Source organism: Ipomoea nil, unplaced genomic scaffold, assembly GCF_001879475.1.
Source record: "Ipomoea nil cultivar Tokyo-kokei standard unplaced genomic scaffold, Asagao_1.1 scaffold1509, whole genome shotgun sequence".
NCBI lineage: Eukaryota > Viridiplantae > Streptophyta > Magnoliopsida > Solanales > Convolvulaceae > Ipomoea > Ipomoea nil.
In genome coordinates, this window is record NW_017617937.1 from 1,689,003 (window position 1) to 1,711,575 (window position 22,573).

The 22,573-nt window shown below is 36.6% G+C and overlaps 2 protein-coding genes across 3 annotated transcripts; both read right to left on the minus strand.

Annotated features, from left to right (window-relative positions):
• Positions 1-1,580: 1,580 nt before the first annotated feature.
• On the minus strand, positions 1,581-6,215 carry LOC109188765 (protein MRG1-like). Of its 2 annotated transcripts, XM_019339373.1 has the most exons (12): positions 5,802-6,214; positions 4,990-5,043; positions 4,778-4,791; positions 4,469-4,614; positions 4,249-4,284; positions 4,122-4,157; positions 3,982-4,022; positions 3,518-3,619; positions 3,159-3,238; positions 2,516-2,685; positions 2,103-2,187; positions 1,581-1,996 (listed from the first exon to the last, which is right to left on the minus strand). In XM_019339373.1, the coding sequence occupies exons 1-12, from the start codon at positions 5,934-5,936 to the stop codon at positions 1,906-1,908; spliced, it is 990 nt and encodes a 329-aa protein (XP_019194918.1). In that variant the 5' UTR covers positions 5,937-6,214; the 3' UTR covers positions 1,581-1,905. The 2 variants fall into 2 exon arrangements, with proteins under 2 accessions (XP_019194918.1, XP_019194919.1); XM_019339374.1 differs by lacking the exon at positions 4,990-5,043 and having other exon boundaries at positions 5,802-6,215.
• A 13,003-nt stretch (positions 6,216-19,218) lies between these two features.
• On the minus strand, positions 19,219-21,985 carry LOC109189084 (cytochrome P450 81D11-like). The gene is made up of 2 exons (XM_019339816.1): positions 21,025-21,985; positions 19,219-20,087 (listed from the first exon to the last, which is right to left on the minus strand). The coding sequence occupies exons 1-2, from the start codon at positions 21,898-21,900 to the stop codon at positions 19,470-19,472; spliced, it is 1,494 nt and encodes a 497-aa protein (XP_019195361.1). The 5' UTR covers positions 21,901-21,985; the 3' UTR covers positions 19,219-19,469.
• Between the last annotated feature and the right edge of the window lie 588 nt (positions 21,986-22,573).

The window sequence follows — 22,573 nt, forward strand, 5'->3', positions numbered from 1 at the left end:
GTCGAAAGCGTGCCAGGGTTCTAACTGCACCGTTACCGGGCAAATAACGCTTTTAAGGTAGTGTTATTGTAACACGGCACAGATTTCCTTTCAACCATACACCAATAGTGTCCGTTCTTCTTAAAAGGCTTCCAGATCGTGCGTTGACGTTGCTGTTTTCCCCAGACCAACTTTCTATGAGATTAATTATTATGTGCACTCATGAAAGTATAGTCCAAATCTGGGCATGGTCAATAAAGTTTTGTGGTTCACGTGGTTCTGCCTTCGTTTGATTATAAACTTATAATTATTAATAGTAATAATTGTTTAATGAAAACTTTTCAGGTAAGCAAAGGGAATCCTCGAAAGCAGGTGTGGGCTGGAAACACGGGATTGGAGCACTTTTTAGCTCCTTAGACCTGTGACTGTGAACGAGGAAAGCCACAGCTTGTCTAGTCCAGAAATTCTTGTCTCCTATTTCAGTTTCTGAAAAGTTTAATGTGATTACAATCATTAGTAATTAAACCTTAAAATCATCGAAGATTTAGCCCCTCAAAAGTTTCTTCAGGTTGATGGTTATTGACTTCTTGGCAAATGGCAATGCTCACAATGGGGGAGGACCGGAGGAGCCAATGTGTAGTGCAGAGGAGGTGGTTGTGTATTGCTTGGGTGAGAGGACACCGGTGTTATTATGGAATAGGCCTCAAGTACGAGAAAAGTCTTTTGTAAGACCATCTCACGTGAGACGTGTAATACTTTTTAGCTAAAATTTATTACGTATCTCATTTGAAACGATTTCACATAAGACCTACCCTTAGTGCAAACACCCTAAAAACATGCCCAAGCACGCGTCGTTTTCTCTGTATATGAGCATTGATGGAGTGCGGACCCAATGGGCCTAGGGCCCGAAGAAGAAAGAAGATAGGAAGGGGTGAAGATTGGGCCCACAAAAGATCGGTCCCCAACGAAAAGGAAGGAAAACCCAGAGATAGATATAGCCGAGTCCAGGAGGTCGGCGTGAGCAGATGGTCGGCGCGAGTGGGGGGTCGGCACGAGCAGAGGTCGGCTTAGCAAGATAGCCGTTGGCATTTAAAGAGCCCCTTCAAAGCTCGGTCAAACAGGCGGTTGGGAGGCCCAATAACGACAGCCCAACGGCCTCTAGGTTTAATAAGCCACATTATGGCATTTCAATGTATGCATTTAAATTAACAAAGGTGATCCACTATAAAAAGGACCCTTCGAGAATGTAAAAGGCAGCCAAGTTGGAATTGCTCAAGAGAGATAAAGAAAAAATACTAAGATTAATAGCCATTTTCCTTGAAGAGTTCATAGCTTTGTTTGAAAGGTGAATCCACCAACCACGGTTGTCTTGGATCTTCCTGAGCCTAAAAACCCTAAAACTAACAAGCATAATCATCATGTTGAGTAGATATTATAGATAGGTTAGATTGTGGTTAAAAAAAAAAAAAATTGCAGCATCCTGGGAAGTTTATTCAGCTATTCAACATAAGCTCACAACTAAAATAGATTGGGAATGCTTCTGTGTGAATGGTACATAGAAAATATGTCCAAATCTACAAGTTTATGACAAAAATACTGGGTGAAAAAGAATAGAAATTTGTCAATTGATTATAAATTGTACAGTATTTGGTACAACATGGACACTAAGAATCATCAGCTACAACAAAGACTACATCATTTACTAAGCTAATTGTTACACTAAAGAAGGATTGTACCTTTCTCTCCAAACACTGATCTAGTCATCTCGTGCGAAATCTAGGACCAAAGCGACAACACAAAACTACAAATGGGGATTGGGTTGTTTTTGACGTCAGCTATTAATATTAGTAAAGACATGGTAAGTCAAATACCTAGTGAAAGTTGCTGAAACTAAGTCACATTAGGCACAGAAGAACGGTTCGCTGGTCAACTATCTTTCGCCTTGCTGCTTCCGTCAGAAGCTTTTGATGCTTCGTAAGAAGAAAGGAAGTACGTGCCCTGATTTTTCTGCAGAAATCTGCAACAAACACCCGAATGCAATGTTTGAAATTAGCGATGCCTGGTTAAAGCATGTACTTAGCAGATAAAACGTCTTGGTTATAACACGGGTGAGGAATAGATACTTGAGGAAATCCAGCAATTTCTGCTGCAAACTAGTTAATGTCTCCTCTTCAATTTTCACACAAGCCAGTAGCTCAGGCAACTTGACTGCAAACATCAGCAACCAACGGAGCTTAGGGAGTTCATAAATTTGCGAGCAACCTATGAGGTAACATATTTTTACTTCTGAACAAAGCTACTACCCACCCTTAAAATTTTCCAAACTTCATGGAATGGGTTTCATACTCCCTAACTCCCATAGGCCCATGAAAATATAATATACTACATAAAGATTTTCATAAACAGGTGTTCTTCACAATGTTGCCATCCCATCAATGATGCATGAATTCATCAACATCGTGAATGTAAAACTAGTTTCCCCCGTGTTATGACAAGGAATAGTTTCATCAACTTTGGAAACGTAAAGCATGCATACCAAATAGGCGCAACAGATGTTCAGCTCCATATACACTAGACGGAGAGACATTATCTGAAACTGTGTCATGATATTGTTGGCGCTCCTTTTTGTACAAAAGTATAACTGGCAATGATTTGTCAAAATACGATCTTATGCCATTGAGAATTTCTCCAACTGATTCAGCCATCCTGTATACATGAAACATAAAGGGGAAATCAGCAAACCGTGCAAATCACAACGTTTTAATCATTCTCTTTTCTTTTATACTTCAGCTAAACAGAATAGTTTGTGCCCCGAGTGTAACAGTTAAGACAAGGAAAAAATATCAGAAGTCAGGACATTTTGGATAAATCATGTGCCTCTTGCAATGTAAAAGTTCCCTAACCATGCATGGTAAACAACGGGCTAGTGTTCAAACCACCTATTCTACTTAGAAAGGGAACTATTGAGCTCCAATAGCATGTCTTTGGTCTTCAATTTTTAGCATTTCCACCCCCCATAATGGACCTTGCTTGGTATTCATTAACTTACCAAGCAACATGCCAGAATATCCAAATATTAAGTAGAAACCATATTACTAAATTAACACAAAAGGATATCCATCAATGCCATTAAAAGAATATGTGTCCATTCTTTGAAAGGAATAGAAAGATACACTCACATGCCATCCTTTTTTGAGCAGTGTTCAAGGTAATTCGTCAGTATATCATCAACACTGGGAGATCGTGGAAGTTTTACAAGCTGCGAGAAAACAATTCAAAAGTTTAAGTCCATAGGAGAATGAATATTTCAGTTTAGATTCCGAATAAAAGTCTCTTAAAAAGATTAAAAACTAGTTTTGATTTTGGACACTTTTACAAATCCATTAAAGACAATGAACTCCAAAAAGAACTCATCACTAAAACAGCATAGGTAGCTGATTCATTCCTTTATGTGAAAGAATATTCGTAACCACTACTTCTTTCTACTTTTATATGGAGTACTGCTGGTGATTAAAAACAAAGACATATCTCCACATACCATATTCTGCTGAGTGATGAACTCCCAATCATCAACAAGTTGCTTCTTTAAAGTTAATGGAATTTGAATCTTGATGAGCTTCTCAGCGGACGCATTGTCTTTCTGTTTATGAAAAGCTCCAAATATCAAAGGTTTAGTATTATCAAAGCCAAGTTATGAACTAGACCTGACCAAAAAATAAAAAAATAAAAATAAAAACTCATTTAGCCCGTTCACTGGAAAATCTTTTACATTTACATTAGACATGTGAAATTTGTGACATTGATTTTGGAAAGGCACTCTCATAAAGATCAGAAAATAGGGCAGCCAGAGGAATGAATCATATTGAGGCAGCAAATAATTCAATTTATTGCAACATTGGAGGTAGAAAAACATGGGACCGACCAATACGGGTAAGCACATAAAATGAGAACTATATATTAAGAATTAACTTCAATAGATAAAAAATTAAACTAGAAGCAAACCTCTGTTGTTGAGTCACCCTTGCGTTTTTTCCCTTTGGGAACTGCAGCAGAAGTAAAACAATTGATATAGTGCCTTAAAATATTTTGTTTATTTCCACATTGAATAGACAATTATCACCTACAAACAGTAAATGACATACCGTTCGTTTTCATTTCCTCTTTATCCCCATTCAAATCTATCAAAATTTATTTTTACCCAGGATATCAAAAAGGATACCGCATAAAGTCAAGAGAAGAGCTAGAAAAATATTAAAAGAAAAGACATACCACTGTTTTTTGTATCATCTTTTTCAATTTTCGGATCTGTCAAATTCAAGCACAACAACAATATAAAGCTTGTAAGTAATTCTACCAATTAATGCCACTGAAAAGCTACACCAGTACAGCAATGCCTTCACATTTAACTAGATAAATAAATGAGCGTGTGTTCCAAAATTATGTCATACGCCACACACAAAATACAGCAACTCCGAAACATTTAACATACCAACTGAGGCTTTGGGTTTAGTTTGTGATGAACGCCCTAATTTTGTATTCTTCTCCACTCCCAATTTCTTGTCAAGGGCCTGCTGCTTTATGATATTGTCATCAGTAAGTTTCATCAAGCGTTGAGTGCCTACCCATTCATCCCAACTGTTGCAAGATAATTATACTTCAATATCTAATATCAAATAGTACCTTTTGCACATACTTCAGATTCATTGCAATCTTGAAAATCAGAACCAGAATGGTAGGCTAGTAACTGTTGCATAATCAAAGGCTCAAGAACCTTCAAAATCACATGAGATATACTTACTTCTTGTTCCAACCCTGCATGAATGAAAAAAAATAATAAAATTATTACTTCATTCCACTTGGATTAAAAGTATGTACAACAAGGTTATAGATTAAAAAACAATAACATTGACTTGTTTGATTTAAGACGATCACTTTAGAAATTTCCTGACTAGACTGGCTTAGGGGTAAGAAGGGTAGGCGTGGTGGTTTGCAGAAGTTAACAACACTCACCAAGTAATGAACAAAATATCTCCATTCATTCTCTCTAAGCTCAGCTTTTTGGACCTTCAGAATAATTTGGATTGCATCAGAAAAGAAAGAAAAAAAATTCATTACAAGATAGAAAATGTACAGGGAAACAGAAGCATGCAGGATGTAAACAATTCCATAAGTTCAGTAGATCAATTGTCAATGAAAACTTGATTTTCTGTAACACAATGCCTATCAGTAAATATGCATGCCTGTATTCTAAATTCATTTAAGGAGGTTTGATTTAAACAGTCAGCTCCAAATAAGCATATTTCCCCAACACATGTTTCAACTTTCAACCATGGGTGACTGAGAATGGAGTTCATTACTAGTCCATGAGTTTCAAAAATTTTAAAATTTGAACTTTGCTTTTGCTAAGCTCTTTCCCGATAAGCATTTTCCCTATTTCACCATGTATTCTCGCAATATTTGTATAGGCATATTGTCTCTCATGTGGTGTGTATTGAAATATGACACTTGGGGACTGTAATTATCACATTTCAACTGAACAACTTGGGGACTGTAATTATCACATTTCAACTGAACAACTTGGGACAGTAATTATAAATTTATAACGTAATTAACTCAAACTGCAGCACAACCAATAGCAGTGAAAATTCAAGCAATTGCAGTATTCTCCCAAAGAGATAAGCTTCAAGAGATGCTCTGCACTAATACATTCAATTTAAGCAGTGAAAAGAAATGAAATTATTAAGATAAGTAGATGTTAATTCATAATTTCTTGAGAAAAATTAGCTTAATATCTTGGTTACTGACAGAGAAGAGAGGCTTGCCTTAGCTTCATAGATGCGAGGGCCATGGTAAGCTAGGACCTTCTCTCCTTCAGAGTAGAGGCTGGAATTCGAGTCCGGAACTTCGCCGGACGACTTGTCGCTGTCCGTAGCTGATTCGTCCTTGGAGCTCACCATTTTTTTTTCTTTTTCCAAATTTCAGAGATTCTTCAACTGATTTTCCTGTTAAACGGTTGTAGAGAAACTGAAATCTACTTGCTCCGCTGCTTGCTCTTGATTTGATTTGCGTTGTTGAGCTAATCTCCGGCGAAAGTCGCCGCCGAGTGTCGGCTTCTATCGCCGGTTGGAATTATATGATGCCGGATCCAAGTGGATCTGTGCATGTGAGTGTACACTGAACAACAACTGTGCGGTGTGCGCTCGTGCCCGCTCTCTTCTTCAATTTTTTTATTACAGTACTATTATTCTTTTATTATGTTTTTATTTGTTTTTTCTCAATTGGTCCAAAAAAACAACGGAATAATAGAGATACCTTTAAAAAAAAAAAAAAAAAAAAAAAAAAACAAGAGATTGAGAGAAAAACAATATGACACAATCAATATAAGATACCAATTGGGAGAGAGTAATAATTCTTAAAAGAGTTAATTCCATTGGAGGTTCCTTCTCTTTAGTGACAATTTCAAATTTAGTGACTATTGTTTTTGTAATTTTATATCTCAGATTATCGTTTTTTGAAAACTTTTAGTCTTTCACATGATTTTTTCTATTTTTAATAAAGGGTATTTTTGTCTCTTCATATTTTCCTTTTGTTATTTTTCCAGTTCCAACCCGTTTAATTGGTTTAGGACTTTATTAAAAATTGGTTGAAAAATATGATTACTAAAAATCAGAGATTACCTAAAGTTCTAAACCAATTAAACTGGTTGAAACTGAAAAAATAACAAAAGAAAAATATGAAGAGACAAAAATGCTCTTACTAAAAATAGAAAAAATCATGAGAATGACTAAAAGTGTCAAAAAACAATAGTCTGGGATGTAAAATGACAAAAACAATAGTCTGAGACTAAATTTGAAATTGCCACCAAAGATAAGGGACCTTTGGTGGAATTAACTCATTCTTAAATGGCTAATTTAAATTAGATTGACTACTTAAAAGTGTATTTGGAAGAACAATTATAACAAGTTATTATCGCTACCAAAAAAATTAACAAGTTATTATAAGTGATTGACATTCAGATCATTATAAGCATAATATGGAGTAATACATAATTTTTTCTTAAGTGCAATTATGGTCTAACACTTGACTATTGAGTATTGACTGGCCATTGTTGGTAGGTGCATGGTCTCAACTCTCAAAGACTGTATACAGTCGTTTATGCCTATTACTAGACTGTGTATACAGTACGTCAGTACATAGTTGACTTCTCACTCGGGTAGTCGGGTGTAGACTTGGTCTCTTTAGTAACATTCTCCATTCTTGTTAGTTGCTAGATTAGACATTGTTAGGTTAGATTGGTGACACATATTCTTTCATCAATAAATTTGATGTAGTTAACGATACAAAATTGTTAAATTTAACCATTTTATTTTTCCATTTTGAAAGTCATAGCCAATGAGCAAATCTGACTTTGAAGTTGAACTAAAGTTGCATCAAATCCATGCAAATGTATATTGACGGCGTAGCCCCCCTCCACCAAAAAAAAAAAAAAAAAAAAAAAAAAAAAAAAAAAAAAACAAAAAACAAAAAACAAAAACAAAAACAAAAAAAAAAACAAAAAATAACACAAAAAAAAACACCATTCTGATTATATTATTTCACAAGGATGACATATATGTAAAACAATAACGAATCAAATAAAACAATTAATTTCATAATCTTTGTCCTACTCTCCGGGGCCATTGTAACTTTATTAATGCCATTATATTGATTTTCTCATGATACTTGCCTAAAGTGATAGCGTGCAACACTAACGATGCCCTTCTCCAGGACTAGGACCAGAATCCTTAATGTCTCCATAAGTAAATCCATGGCCTATACCAGGAGCAGGACCGTCCTTGATTGCACCGATAGTGAACCGATCCAAATTGTACGCCCATTCATTTTTTCTAACGTCGCCCGTGATTGAACCCTGAAGCTTCAAAGTACCCAAGGAACGAGCTTCTGCAGTATTTAGAACCATTGATATACTAGCCAATAATATTACAAATAAAATGAAACTAAGAGATCTAAGATAATTAGCCATATATGTATGAAAGAAATAGTTTCCTCAAATCTCTCAAGTTAACTAGAGGGCTTGGCTTGTATTATTGGCAAGAGCTCGAGGCATGGCCAATTTATACTAATGGAGATGGAGAAATCCCATTATTATTTTAATTTTTTTTTTCAATTTTTGACCGAGGAAAAGTTATAAGCAAGAAACGTGTGTCAATCAAGTCATAGTTCGAGTCTAACTTTGGTATTAGCTTAGAAAGATTTTCCAAAATAATAATAATAATAATAATAATAATAATAATAATAATAATAATAATAATAATAATAATAATAATAACTATTTTCTAAATTGAATCAATTTTCAGTTACCAAATATGCATAGCTTCACTTATAAAAACTAGGCAAAAACTTGTGTGAGACCGTCTCATGAATTTTTGTCCATGAACGGGTGAGGTCAAATATAAAATATAATACTTTTACTAGCAAATGTAATACTAAATCATAAACAAATGTTTATTACTTATATAGGAAAATGCGATGCTTTTGAAGGAAAATGTAATACTTTTACAATTTGTGCGAGACAATATCACAAATCCTTCTTCATGAGACGGATCGTGTCATGATCAAATGTAATACTTATACTGAAAAATATAATATTAATAAGGAATAAAATGTTTATTACTTATATGGGAAAATGTAATACTTTTACATTTTTATTTAAAAGTATTACATTTTCCCTTATAAGTAACAATACTTGTTAACATTACTTATAAGGGAAAATGCAATACTTTTTATGACAAATGTAATGCTTTTACATTAAAATGTAAAAGTACTATATTTTTTCTCAAAATTATTACATTTTTTCTCATAAGTAACAAACATTTTATTTCTAATTAGGATTACATTTTCATATCGACCCCACCCGGCTCAACCCATCTCACGGATAAAGATCCGTGAGACAGTCTCACAGAAGTGTGACACATATTTATATAAGCTTTTTGTCTTATATATTTATTTGTATCTTAGAGAAATTAATGTAAATGGGTCCATTAATGAGATCACACGATAATAATACGAATATGACCCGTTAAAATTAACGAGTTAGAGTTCTAAATACGAATACAAATACAAACACAAACATTGGTTGGTACAATTGATATGTTTAGTTAGACATTTAATATAATTTTCTTTTTATGAGCTTTTTTTTTTCTAAAAAAAATGAAAAAAAAAAAGGAACTATTTTATTAATTTTTTTTTTCAACTTAGGTGATCTCAGCTTCGCTGGACTAATTGTAATACCATAGGGCCTCGCCCCTAGAGCCTCTACGGAGGTAAATCGGGAATTGCACAATCAGCCCCGCCGATCAGATCCTAGTCTTCATGTGCGCACAATGAATTTAATCCAAACCTATTAAAAATAATTTTATTAAATCTACAATTAAATGCGTGAACGCCTTCTCTCCATCTACTCTTATATTATAAACATATTAGAAGACGGTTGTGATAAGAAAATGAAAGTTAAGATGTAATATGAAATCTTTTTTTAAATGAATGACTAAAATTATAATTTTCGCTCAAAGATAAATATGTTACTATACTAATTTGACCAAATGCAAGAAAAAAAAAATTCTTGGAGAACAAAGATTATTAATGTAAATAAAAAAATTATCCTTAAAAAGTGTTTTTCTTTCACATGTTCACTGTAATTTTAACAGGAATTAAAGAATCATAAGTTATAAAATAATGAGTAAATACCCAAAATGGTCTTTCGACTATAGCTAAATTCATAAATTGGTCCTCAACTTTTAATTTCAACCAATTAAGTCCTTAACTTTGCAATTTTGACACGATTTGGTCCTCCATCTATTTGACCATTTGTTGACCGTGATCGACGATTTCCAGAAGAACCTTCAGCTCTAGTCGGAGCACGTGGAGGCCTCCAGGATGACGTTGCACTGGTTCGGAAACACGTCGTCTTCTTCGCTCTGGTACGAACTCAACGACATTGAATCCAAAGGGAGGATGAAGAAAGGCGACCGGATTTGGTAGATTGCTTTCGGCAGTGGATTCGAATGAACAGTGCGGTCTGGAAATGCAACCGGAACCTTAAAAAACCGATGATGGACCATGAAAGTACATATATATCTTCAAAAATCACAGTCAACAAACGGTCAAATAGACAGAGGACCAAATTGTGTTAAAATTATAAAGTTAAGGACTTAATTGGTTGAAATTGAAAGTCGATGACCAATTTGTGAATTTAGCTATAGTCGAGGGACCATTTTAGATATTTACTCTAAAATAATATATGACTTTAAAAAATTTAAGTAAAAATAACATTATACTTTGAAACTAAACTAAAATTGGAAACAATTCGTTTGAATTCAACTGCCAACGGGTGATATGTAATATGATGCATTGTCACTGCCAACGATGTCTGGGCAATTGTTTTCTGTATTGTCAAGCATTGCATTGAAACTTCTGAAAGGTATCCACACCTACCGTCCACATGTTCATCTATTTCTTCGATTATAACCATCACCATATATACTAATTTATGGAGACCAAAAGGGTGGAAAAACATAATAATAATTTTACAAAAAAAAAATATTATTATTTGGGAAAAAAACTGGAAATTTTGGGATAAACAATCACAGGCATAAAAGGGAAATTTTTGCTAGGTTGCAAGTACGAATCGAGTTGCACTCTCTTCTTAAAATCTTATTTGCTGCCTCCCAAAGGTGCTAGGAGCGTTGCAGCGTAGGTTTCTCAGGATAAAACATACTACGATTCTAAGTTTTGAACGATCAAACTTAAAACTTGGCGAACTAGAGCGTGAGAATAACACAGGAGGTTGAGAAGGAAAGAAGAGTAGAATTTCGAGAGATGAAAGCTTAGATTTTTTAGTGTGTAAAATCACTTGCTCAACTACGACTTATATAGGAGTTGAAGGATTAAATAGCTTTTAATCATGCCATTTAAAACTGATATTAAATCAGTCAATATAACCTCTGTAACAGCTGACCATTAAGCTGAGAATTAATTCTGTAATTCAAAATTATAATTAATTCAAAATTAATTCTGGAACTGATGAATTAAAACCCAAAATGGTCGCTACCCAAATCGTACTTACGAGACGAGATGAGGTACCCAAGAGGTTGCGAGTGGTTAACCATTATGCTAAACCCGAGTCTACCGAATGGTACGAGTAGACAATCATCAGCCAAACCCGAGTTGATCGAATGGTAGCAGCCAACTACCACGAGCTGAGTGGCTCTGTATTGGAAAAATTCATACGAAAATTTAGCATGCACGAGTCAAGCTTTTTCAGTCCGCAATACCAGTCAATTTTTCGGACGACATGCGTGCTCGCAGGTGCTGGCGTACACGAGTCAACCCTTTTTGGCCTGTTTGGTTGGGCGTAATTTGGATGTAGTTGAATTGCAATTCAGTGGAAGCCACAATTACGCCGTTTGGTTGGAGGGAATTGCAATTCCACAGAATTGCAATTCCCTCCTTTTGCTGAATTGCAATTCATGGGCACCCCCCCTATGAATTGCAATTCGGTGGTTGTGAAAAAATGAAAAAGAGATGAAATGACAAAAGTACCCTTAATTATTACTACTGTAGGAATCAGTGAGCTAAGCTGGGAATTGGATGGTGAGAGTTCATAGGGAGAGAAAAAGAAGTTTGTTGCTGTGTTATTGAATGAAGCAGAAAAACAGATTACATATAGTCCAGAGCAGAAGCAATTATAACTGCTAGGGAGGAAAGAAGGAAGGAAAGTACAGAAGTACCCTTCTACAACAATATTAATCCTTCATCACCCCCCCGTAAGCTGGGGCATGGATGTCTCGGAGGCCCAGCTTAAGTTGAAACAAGTTGAATGCAGGAGTAGGCAAAGTCTTGGTGAATCCATCAGCCACCTGTTTATGAGAAGGAATAGGCAACAATTTTATCAATCCTTCACTGACTTTGTGCTTGACAATGTGGCAATCTATCTCTATGTGCTTCGTTCTTTCATGAAAAATATGATTTTCTCCAATGGCAATAGCTGAGTGATTGTCACAGAACAGGACAGTTGGAACATTGAACTTCACTTTCAAATCAGCTAGCAAATAATGAAGCCATTGAATCTCACAAACAGTTGATGCCAGTGCTCTATATTCAGCCTCTGAAGAAGACCTTGAGATTGTGGCCTGTTTCTTAGTCTTCCAAGAGATCAAGTTGGTACCAAGGAAAATGCAATAACCAGTGACTGACTTTCTGGAATCTGGGCAATTGGCCCAATCAGAATCTGAGAAACCTTGCAGCTTCAAGTGGGAGTCTTTGTGATAGAATAAGCCTTTTCCTGGTGAATGTTTGAGGTATCTCAATACCCTATGAGCAGCAGTAAGAAGGATACTAGATGGCTTGTCAACATACTGGCTGAGCTGCTGCACAGCATGTGATATGTCTGGTCTTGTGTTGGTTAGATATAACAATTTGCCAACTAACCTTCTATAAACTTCAGGCTTCTCAAGGGGAATACCTTCTGTTTTTGCTAGTCTGATACCTGCAGTAGCTGGACTTTTTGCAGGCTTACAATTGAGAAAACCATTCTCTTTAAGGATGTCAAGAGTGTACTTCATCTGAAACAAGCTGACCCCTTCATTACTTCTAAAAGTCTCAATCCCCAAGAAGTAGTTCAAAGACCCAAGGTCCTTTATCTTGAAGGCATTGTCAAGAAACTGCTTCAAGGCTGTAATTTGTGATGAATCATTTCCAGTGACTAGAATATCATCCACATAGATAAGCAAAGCAGTAAAGGAATCTCCTGAGGTTCTAGTGAGTAGAGATGGATCAGCTGCTGACTGTTGATAGCCATTATCTATCAAAGCTGTAGTTAATTTAGAGTTCCATTGTCTGCTAGCCTGTTTTAGGCCATAGAGAGACCTAAGTAGCTTGCAGACATGGTTTGGCTTATCACTGTGAAAGCCAGGAGGCAACACCATATAAACTTCCTCCTTTAGGTCCCCATGTAGAAATGCATTGTTTATGTCTAATTGTTGAATGTCCCATCCTCTTGCAATGGCTACAGCTAGAAATGATCTTATAGTAGTCATCCTTGCAACAGGTGAGAAAGTCTCAGTGTAGTCAATTCCCATTTGTTGTGTATATCCCTTGGCCACCAACCTAGCTTTGTACCTTTCCACTGAGCCATCAGCTTTGTGTTTCACTTTAAAAACCCATTTACAACCAATTGGTATTTTTCCTTCAGGCAAGTCTGTGAGTATCCAGGTATTATTGGCAACCAAGGCTTCTATTTCAGTCAGCATTGCCTTTCTCCACATTTCAGACTTAGCAGCTTCATTATAAGTCTGTGGTTCATGTGTATTTAGGATAGAGGAGGCACAAGTTTTGTGATGTAGTGGTAGGGACTCATAAGATATGACATTGTCTAAGGAATGTGGGGAAGTGTTGCCAATCTGAACTATGGATTGACAGTAGTAATCTTGGAGTTTTGTGGGGATAGTTCTCACCCTTTCAGACCTCCTGAGTTCCTGCTGGTTAGGATATGCCACTGCAATATCTTCATTAGTAGTAGCAGATGAATTTTCAAGAATGGATGGGGGACCTTCTTTAGATGTTGTAGTGGTTCTCATGGAATCTGTATGTACTCTAGATTCAGTACCAGACTTATTGACATCATGAATACCATGCTGCTCAGTATCCATGAGGTGAGATGTATCAATATGTCCATGAGCCATTCTATATTCTTCTGGGGACACATCTGCATCAATGGAGATTACAGGCAAAACTGGATTATTCTCATGACTGTGGGAATTATCTGAACTGCCTTGTTTAAGAGGATAGATTTCTTCATAAAAAATGACATCCCTGGAAACAAAAATGCACTCATCAGTGACATCAAACAACAAATATCCTTTCACATTTGCTGGAAAGCCCAAAAGGATGCACTTCCTTGCTCTAGGCATCATCTTATTTCTTCCCTTAGGAGTAGTAGCAGCAAAACAAAGGCACCCAAAGACCCTTAACTGATTATAGTCCACAGCTTTGTTGTAGAGAAGTTCAAAGGGTGATTTCCCTTTGTTTACTTGTGTGGGAAGCCTATTGATGAGATAAGAAGCATGTAACACACAGTGACTCCACAATTGTAAGGGAACCCCAGACTGAAATCTAAGAGCTCTTGCAACATTCAATATATGTTGGTGCTTTCTCTCTGCAATACCATTTTGCTGAGGTGTATAAGCACAAGATTTTTGATGGACAATCCCTTTGTCATTAAAAAAGGATGTCATGAAGAACTCAGTTCCATTATCAGACCTCACTGCCTTAATTTTAGTTGAGAACTGAGTGTCCACAAATTGATAGAAGTTCTGAAATAGCTGCTTAACTTCAGATTTATTTCTCATTAAATGTATCCAAGTGAATCTGCTGTAATCATCAACAATTGTGAGAAAATAATGTTCTCTTTTAAGTGAGGCAACACCAAAAGGACCCCAAACATCTAAATGTACCAAATCAAAACATTTTTCAGCTCTTGTATTGCTAATGGGAAATGCTAACCTTTTTTGTTTAGCAAAATGACATGAGTCACATACAAAATCAGCAGGCTTATGAGATTGAACCTGTTTTATTCCATCTAGACTATGAATTTTGTCTATAGGGTAATGCCCTAGCCTATTATGCCACATTTGCAAAGATAAGCTATTACAGTGTTTATCAAAATCAACACACTGATTTCTCTTAACAGGAGGATGGCTTAGAAGATAGAGTCCATCCTTTGCCTTAGCAAAACCATCCATCATCCCATGTAGCCCCTGAATATTACACAAATCAGCATTCATGACAAGAGTACAGCCATTTTGTTTTGTCAGCTTACTAGCAGATATTATGTTGAAAGCAAAAGAGGGTATGCACAACACATTTTTCAACAAAAGATTGGGAAACAATCTTATTTCTCCTATATGAGTCACCTGCACAGAATCTCCATTTGGCATTCTAACAAAAATACCATGAACTTTATGATGATTATCAATGTAATCCAAAGAGCAAGTGATGTGATCAGTTGCTCCTGAATCCAATATCCACATTTTTGCACAACTTAAGACAGCATTTATATGGAATTTAGGAATGGACCTGCCTTCTTTTGTATCAGCAGATGAGCTGATGATCTCTTGCCTCATTCCAGTCTTACTCATGGTAATTGCAGCATTGGTGGATGCTTGGTTAGCTTGGCTTCCTTGGTTCTGATTTTGCAAAAGAGAAACCAGCTTCTGAAATTGGTCAGCAGACAATCCTACATCTGCAACTTGATTCACAGATGGACTAAAGTTGTGTTGACTGTCTTGATTGCTTTGGTTCTGCTTGTATTTAGTCTTGTAACCAGGTATCCAGCCAGGTGGATACCCATGCTTCTTAAAACATTTGTCTATAGTGTGGCCATTCATTCCACAATATGTGCATTTGGCCACATTTTTCCCTCCATAGCCATTGAATTTCTTCTTGTTGTTTGAGCTAGCCATTGCCACAATATTCTGATCCTCTCCAGCTTGATTTTGAATAGCATTAGATTGACCAATTTCAGAGGTCTTATAGCCACTAGAACCATTGAGCTTTCTCTCTAGCTTCAAAGCCATGTTGAGAGCTTTTTCCATACTAGGTAGGGGATCCATGACCAATGCACCAGATTTGATAGTTTCATATTCATCATTTAAGCCATCTAGAAACCTAATTACTTGATCATCATCCCTATCCTTTATAACTTTGTTCAGAAGTGTGCAATTGCATCTAGGTGTACATTCACAGACAGGCAGTGGTTTAACAGCTTTCAATTGTTCCCAAAGAGCATTACATCTAGTGAAATATTCATTGATCGATAGATTACCTTGCACACTTCTGTAGATCTCATTCTGAATCCCAGCAATCTTGTGTGGATCTGCTTGAGAATATCTTTTCCTCAAAGCATTCCAGATCTCTTCTGCTACCTCAAAGTACAACACACTCTCGGCGATAGATGGACTAAGTGAACGTAAGATCCAGGCGCAAACAATATCGTTGCACCTCTTCCAAGTTCCGTATCTAGCATCTGACTGAGCTGGACAGGGAATCGTACCAGCAACGAATGCAAATTTGTTCTTCACGCCAAGTGCAATCTTCATGGACCTGCTCCAGGCTGCATAATTGCTCTCAGTAAGAGGAGGAGAGACAAGTATGGTGTTTGGATTCTCTGTTGCGTGAAGATACAAAGGATCATCCAGTTCATCTACTCTGTAAACCGGATTTTGATTAGCTTGGATCTGACTGACCGGAGTGGCTGCTCCTGCTGCACTTCCAGCAGAATTTCCTCCGGCGGCGTTTCGATCCATGGTTACTGCGGCTGCGTAGCTGAATGGAAGCTCTGATACCATGTAGGAATCAGTGAGCTAAGCTGGGAATTGGATGGTGAGAGTTCATAGGGAGAGAAAAAGAAGTTTGTTGCTGTGTTATTGAATGAAGCAGAAAAACAGATTACATATAGTCCAGAGCAGAAGCAGTTATAACTGCTAGGGAGGAAAGAAGGAAGGAAAGTACAGAAGTACCCTTCTACAACAATATTAATCCTTCATCAACTACTATTATTATTACACAAGGATATTTTAGTCTTTATATCACTTCTTTCAATCCTTATCCAATAATTCTATTCATCCATACCAAACAATGTAATTTGAATTCCTACTTTATTCTCACCTTATTTTTTTCCCACCGAATTGCAATTCATTTCCACTTAATTCCTTACTCCCAACAAACGCCCTTAAGTTTATTTTGAGATTTGATTTTTACTCACTACGTGCGGAAGGAAGTCTCTTTGCTATACAATTCAATAAGCTTTAGAAAGACTCTATATGCTGACTAATTATTATTCGCATCGAAATGGTCTAATTAAATGACAAAATATTGGGGACATTAAATTTTCAATACCAGAGGTGATTCAAAAATCAAATACGGAGTAATAGTTAGTCCGAACATGCGCACACGTACATAATGCCTGGTTTCCGCAATCACGCACATTGGGTGAATGTACAATTCTCATGGTTTGACGAGTCAAATGTTGAACATTGACACAAGAAATCTCTGTTCCAACATCTTACGTCTCTGTTCCCAGCAAAGAAAATTGAACCTTAAAAAGATTAACAATCTTTAACTGCAAGTCTTAAGCATGCTAATTGTACAGCCGACAACCATAGAATTGGAGAATTTATCATCGCATGTGGTTGGATTAGTGATTAGTCTAAATTCTAACATCGTTTTTCTTCTTTTCTTTTCTTTTTGTTTTTTTTTTTTTAGAAAATTGCAATTTTATCCCTAAATTATAAGATAATTGTAAAATTTTTCTCTAAGTGTTAGTCTTGCTCACTTTTCGCCTCTAAGCTATCATTGACTTTACACTTTTCGTCCCTAAGTTAACTTCTCGTGTTCACTTTTCGTCTCTAAGTTAACTTCTATTGCTCATTTTTCGTTCCTAAGTTAACTTCTTGTGCTCACTTTTCGTCCATAATATTTTGTTAGTAAAGGGACGAAAAGTGCAATACTAATAATAGTTTAGAAGCAAAAAGTGAACAAGACTAACATTTAGATATGAATTCTACAATTATCATATAATTTATAGGTGAAAAGTTCAATTTTTTCTCTTTTTAAACATATTTTCGGTTCCCTTTATTGTTTGCATATTGGAAGTCATGGTCAATGACCAAATCTGACTTAGAAGTTGAACTCAAGTTGCTTCAAATTCATTCTTCCAAACATATATGGACGATCGTGTCAAGTACCATGTAGTGTGATGACATCCCAGTTATTTATTTAAGTGGATGGTCAAAGGATCGAACCCGATTTACTACCTTGTAAAGAATCATAAGTATTTCAAAAATATATAGATGAAAACTCTTAAAGTAAAATTTGAGGATTAATTTCATATCAAAAATTTTAAAAGAATATTAAACTTTGAGTTTTTTGCACTTTTGGTCCCACGACTATAGTAGTACTTTCAGATTTTCTCCACGAGTTTCAAACCTTGCAATCTAGGTCCACGATTATTATTTTTGTAGCAAAAATGATCTTTCCAGCGTATTTTCCTTCACTTTATCACCGGTTCATCGCAGATCAAATTAACCCCTTTACAACAGGGTTAAAATTGTCATTTTATTTCTTCTTCCTTTGCTGTGCTGAGAAAGCAATCTGGATCTAAGTTCCATAGCAACACCCCAGTGGAGATTCCTAAGAAACATAAACGAAAGAAGAACAAATCAAATTTGTTTGGCTCCTCGAGCTCTTCTTCACTGGGATCATTACAATATTAACATCTCTTTACTCCTAGACATGTTCTGTGAAGTGCGAAATCTTTCTTTGTTCTACGAATTACTCCCAAAATTACTCTCAAACCTGCGAATATAAAATTTGATTCGCAAGTCTGGAAATAATTTTGGGAGTAATTCGTAAAAGAAAGAGGGATTTTGCACTTCGCAAGGATGAGAGTAGAGAGAAGTCAATATTGAGATTACTAAATTGTCCTTCTATTTAACATCAAATGGAGGATTATATTGAGCAAAAAACACAAAAGTCGATTTGGGACTACATTAGGTCACCAAAATTGTTTAAAACGAAATTGAGAAAAATCATTATATTCGATGACCATTTTGAGTATTAACTCTATTCTTTTTCTATTTTATTTATAAAAAATTCTTTCTCAATATTTTATATATTTTTATTTTATATTTTGTCGTACTAAATTTGAATTCAACCTATCACTCTAAACAAATAAGATTTTACCTCTATATCGACTTATGTAAATAGACAGAAATTCTTACAAGAGTAAATGTAAATTACCGAGTATTACACTACCTATGGTTAGAGATGACTATTTGAGCATCGGGTCAATTTAGAGCTAATCCGTCTTAACATTATTCTAACCTTAAGACTAATGATTTAAATCATGTCTACCTTTAGAGGAGATCCGGCCAAACTTAGACCACATCCTTTGCAATGTTGAAGTTTAGGAGCCTCTAAGGAGTCGGTTATTTTCTTTGTTCAATGAATAAGACTTGTATAAAACCGTCCCACGTGTTTAATGTACTCACATCACACAATCACAGTTTAACTAAAAAGCGTTGCATGTCTCACACAAAATTTATTATTGTTCAATTAGCAGAGCATAACAAACATACAGAATTGCCAATTCAAAAATCAAAAACATATGCTAAGAAGATCAATATAAATATGATATATATTTCTTGACAATGAATGTTAAAGGAGCTAAACACTGAATTAAAGCTATTCCAACTGCTATAAGGCTTTGATGTTTCAAGCTTTTTGGTGATATTACTATGCAAATCTGCAGCTAATGATAAACACCAACTCACTATAGTTTTGCAGAGACTTATATTAACAGAAATAACACGCTAAGTGTGAATCTTGAGAGGATTAAAACTTGAAAAATTACAAGTTCTGCACAATGCCAATCAGGACAATGCAAGAACCTTATGCATTTCTTCGCGCGCTTTGCACATGGCTTCCAATGGCTTGGCTTTGGGCATGGTGAGCCCTTTGCCCTCACTCATATCAACCTCATCTTTGGTCACCCTCTCCCACTCAAAACACTGTATTAGAGAGGCTAAGACTAGACCTACCATGCGTCGCGCAAGCCCAGCACCAGGGCACGACCTCCTCCCCATCCCGAAGGGCATTAACAGCTGAGAAGATTCCCCTTCTCTGCCTTCAAACCTCTCGGGCACGAACCTCATTGGATCGTCCCAAAGGCCGGGATCCCTATGGATAGCCCAAGCATTAACCAACAACATTGTGTCGCTAGGAATCTCATAGCCACCAACCTTGCAGGGTTGAGATGAATAATGTGGCAATAACATTGGCCCTGCTGGAAACAGACGAAAGGTTTCAGATATGATGCATTGAAGATAGGGTAATTCAGACAAATCTGGTTCATCAACCAAGCGCCCACAACCAACAACTCTATCAAGCTCAGCTCTTGCCTTCTTCATCACCTCAGGATGGTTGAGCAATGCTGACATCGCCCACTCCATCGTCACCGCTGATGTATCTGTACCAGCAACTATCATGTTCTGCATACAAAAACATGTTAAAAATTAAATATGTTCCGAGAAGCTATTATACCACCCACCAGAATGGTAAGAATAAGGTAATATAAGTCCAACCCAAGGTTACAAATTTGACTGGGAGTGACCTATTGGCCTTTTTTGTTTGAGTCAACCTAGGCTGTTTACTTCTTTGTGATCATTCCCTATCACAAGGCAAGATTTAGTGCACATCTTTAGATAGTGGCTGCAAATTTTCCTTGTAACATAAGAATAGGAGATCTTTATATCTACAACTTACAGGCTTTTAGTTGGAAAGAGAAAATTAGAGAGGAAATGAATTGTGTAATAATAGTAATAAAAACAATTCATTGTGTAATAATAGTAAGAGAAAATTAGTTGGAAAGAGAAAGAATAGAATGACTATAAATTGAAAGATAAAAAGTGAATAAAAACAAAAATGTCTTTGTGTAATAATAATAATAATAAAAATCATTGTGAACTTGTAATTCAAATGGGCTCTAGGAATTGTAATTCTATGAATTGAAATTACAATTCACTCCAACCAAACCATGAAATATAAATTCATGGAGTTTGATATGAGTGAAATTACAACAATTTTCAAAAGTCATTTTCTGATTACTAAAGATACCCTTAATTCAAATGAAATTTCTGGCCTCAGATTCTTCAGGTTAGGTATTTCCAATTGTCTGTCAGTAAGGTCATGTTACTAATCTGGCACATACCAACAAACTACATATACAATCAAAAGCTTTCGGAAGATTCAAACTTTAACTAAAATTTCACCCTGGGACACAGAAAATGCCTTAAAGATCAAAACTTTAACCTAGAATAGGTAAAAGATTCAAAGATTATGCTCTTAAAATCAGACAGACTAGTATATGTGAAATAGAAAGCAGGGTAATTAATACTCCGTAGAAGATTAAGAGTTAAAGATTCGTACATTGACAAGGCCTTTAATGGTGAGATCGGTGTAGTATAGCGGCTGCGATTCTTGCAGGGACAGTAAATGCCCAATCATCGTACTCCTCCTCTTTTCACGGCGGTGTTCATCGATCAGCGATTGCTGGAAAGCGTCCAATCTGTCGCCGAGCGCCGCCAGTTTCTTCTTCAGGCCTCTGCAATCCAACCACCTCAGCAGCGGGAAGAAATCCTCGGGATTCGAAGCTTCCGAGGTTTCCATAACCTCGTTTATCAGCTCCGGAACATTCTTGCTTTCTTGGTCATCGTTTTCCCCAAAATATCTCTTCCCGGCAATCATCCTCATGATTACATTGAACGCCGCTTGGCCTAATTTCGGCTTAAGCTCCACCTTGGCAAACGAAGTTTTTGAATCTCGGTAGAGGCTCTGCAAAAGATGCTTGACTTCGTCTTGTCGGATGGAGAGGAAGGAGTTGAGGCGGGCGGCGGAGAAGATTTCCTGGGCGCTGAGGCGGCGGAGGTGGCGCCAGTGGTCGGAATAAGGGAGTCCCGCCATGGTGCCGTTGTCGTAGCCTATGTACTTCCCGGCGAGATTGCGAGGCCGATTGGCCAAAACGGCGTCGTGGGTAGTGAAGCATTCCTCCGCCAGCGACGGCGATGAGACGACGACGACAAGGCGGCTCCCCAGCCTGAGAGAGAAGATTGGGCCGTGATTCTGGGAGAGGCGGTATAGAGTGCGGTGAAGCGGCGGCTTCAAGAGGTGGAGGTGGCAGATAATAGGAATGGGTACCCCCGGAAACGGCGGAAGACGGTGACGCCGTGGTGTTCGGAAAATTTGAAGGAAGATATATAGGCAAATTATCAAAATCCCGGTTAGCACAGTGGTTTCCATATCCATTTTTTGTTTCTGGAGCTAACACAAGTTACACAACAGCAAGAAAAACGTTGGCAGATGAAGTAGTTTTGTTTCTGGCAATCGTCTCACCACGAGTCCACGACACAGCATGAAAAACATTGATACAAGTCAACTCAACTGAAAACCTATCCACCTTACAAAAAAATTCATAATCTCTACTAAGAGTATCCACAATGGTAGAATATTTTTTTTATTTTTGATAAGTTTTTGGAAGTGTGATTAAAAAAGAGAATATGAGAAGGGACAAAAAAAAATAAAACAAAAACAATTTAAAAAATAATACTCCGTAATAATAAAGTAATAAGTGCCCGGTACACTATGACGATCACGCAAGTCCTGGTGGAATTTTTTTGTGGGTGAGTCCCACTTTCTGAAATAACTCTTCTTTCACCTTAGCCGGTGAATTTTTTTTTTTGTGGGTGGGTCCAACTTTCTGAAATAACTCTTCTTTCACCGTTTAAATTTATTGAGGTATGTTCATACATACTTCCTTAATATATTGAAGCACAACCCTCACACTGAAATTCGAACTTGAAACCTTTCATTTAAGGGTCACAGCTATGCCTTTCGACGACAAGGCCCAATTTGTCCTATTATTAAGGTTTGGACAAAGCCAATAATTTGATCAATAAAAATTAGGAGCACAGAAATGGAT

Excerpts from the sequence above, each read along its gene's own strand:
- LOC109188765 (XM_019339373.1), bottom strand. The coding sequence starts at position 5,936 with ATGGTGAGCTCCAAGGACGAATCAGCTACGGACAGCGACAAGTCGTCC. Across the intron at positions 5,044-5,801 it reads CTCGCATCTATGAAGCTAAG|GTCCAAAAAGCTGAGCTTAG; the intron begins GCAAGCCTCTCT and ends ATTATTCTGAAG. Across the intron at positions 3,239-3,517 it reads TCATCACTCAGCAGAATATG|CTTGTAAAACTTCCACGATC; the intron begins GTATGTGGAGAT and ends GTTTTCTCGCAG.
- LOC109189084 (XM_019339816.1), bottom strand. The coding sequence starts at position 21,900 with ATGGATATGGAAACCACTGTGCTAACCGGGATTTTGATAATTTGCCTA. Across the intron at positions 20,088-21,024 it reads CCATTAAAGGCCTTGTCAAT|AACATGATAGTTGCTGGTAC; the intron begins GTACGAATCTTT and ends TTTTGTATGCAG.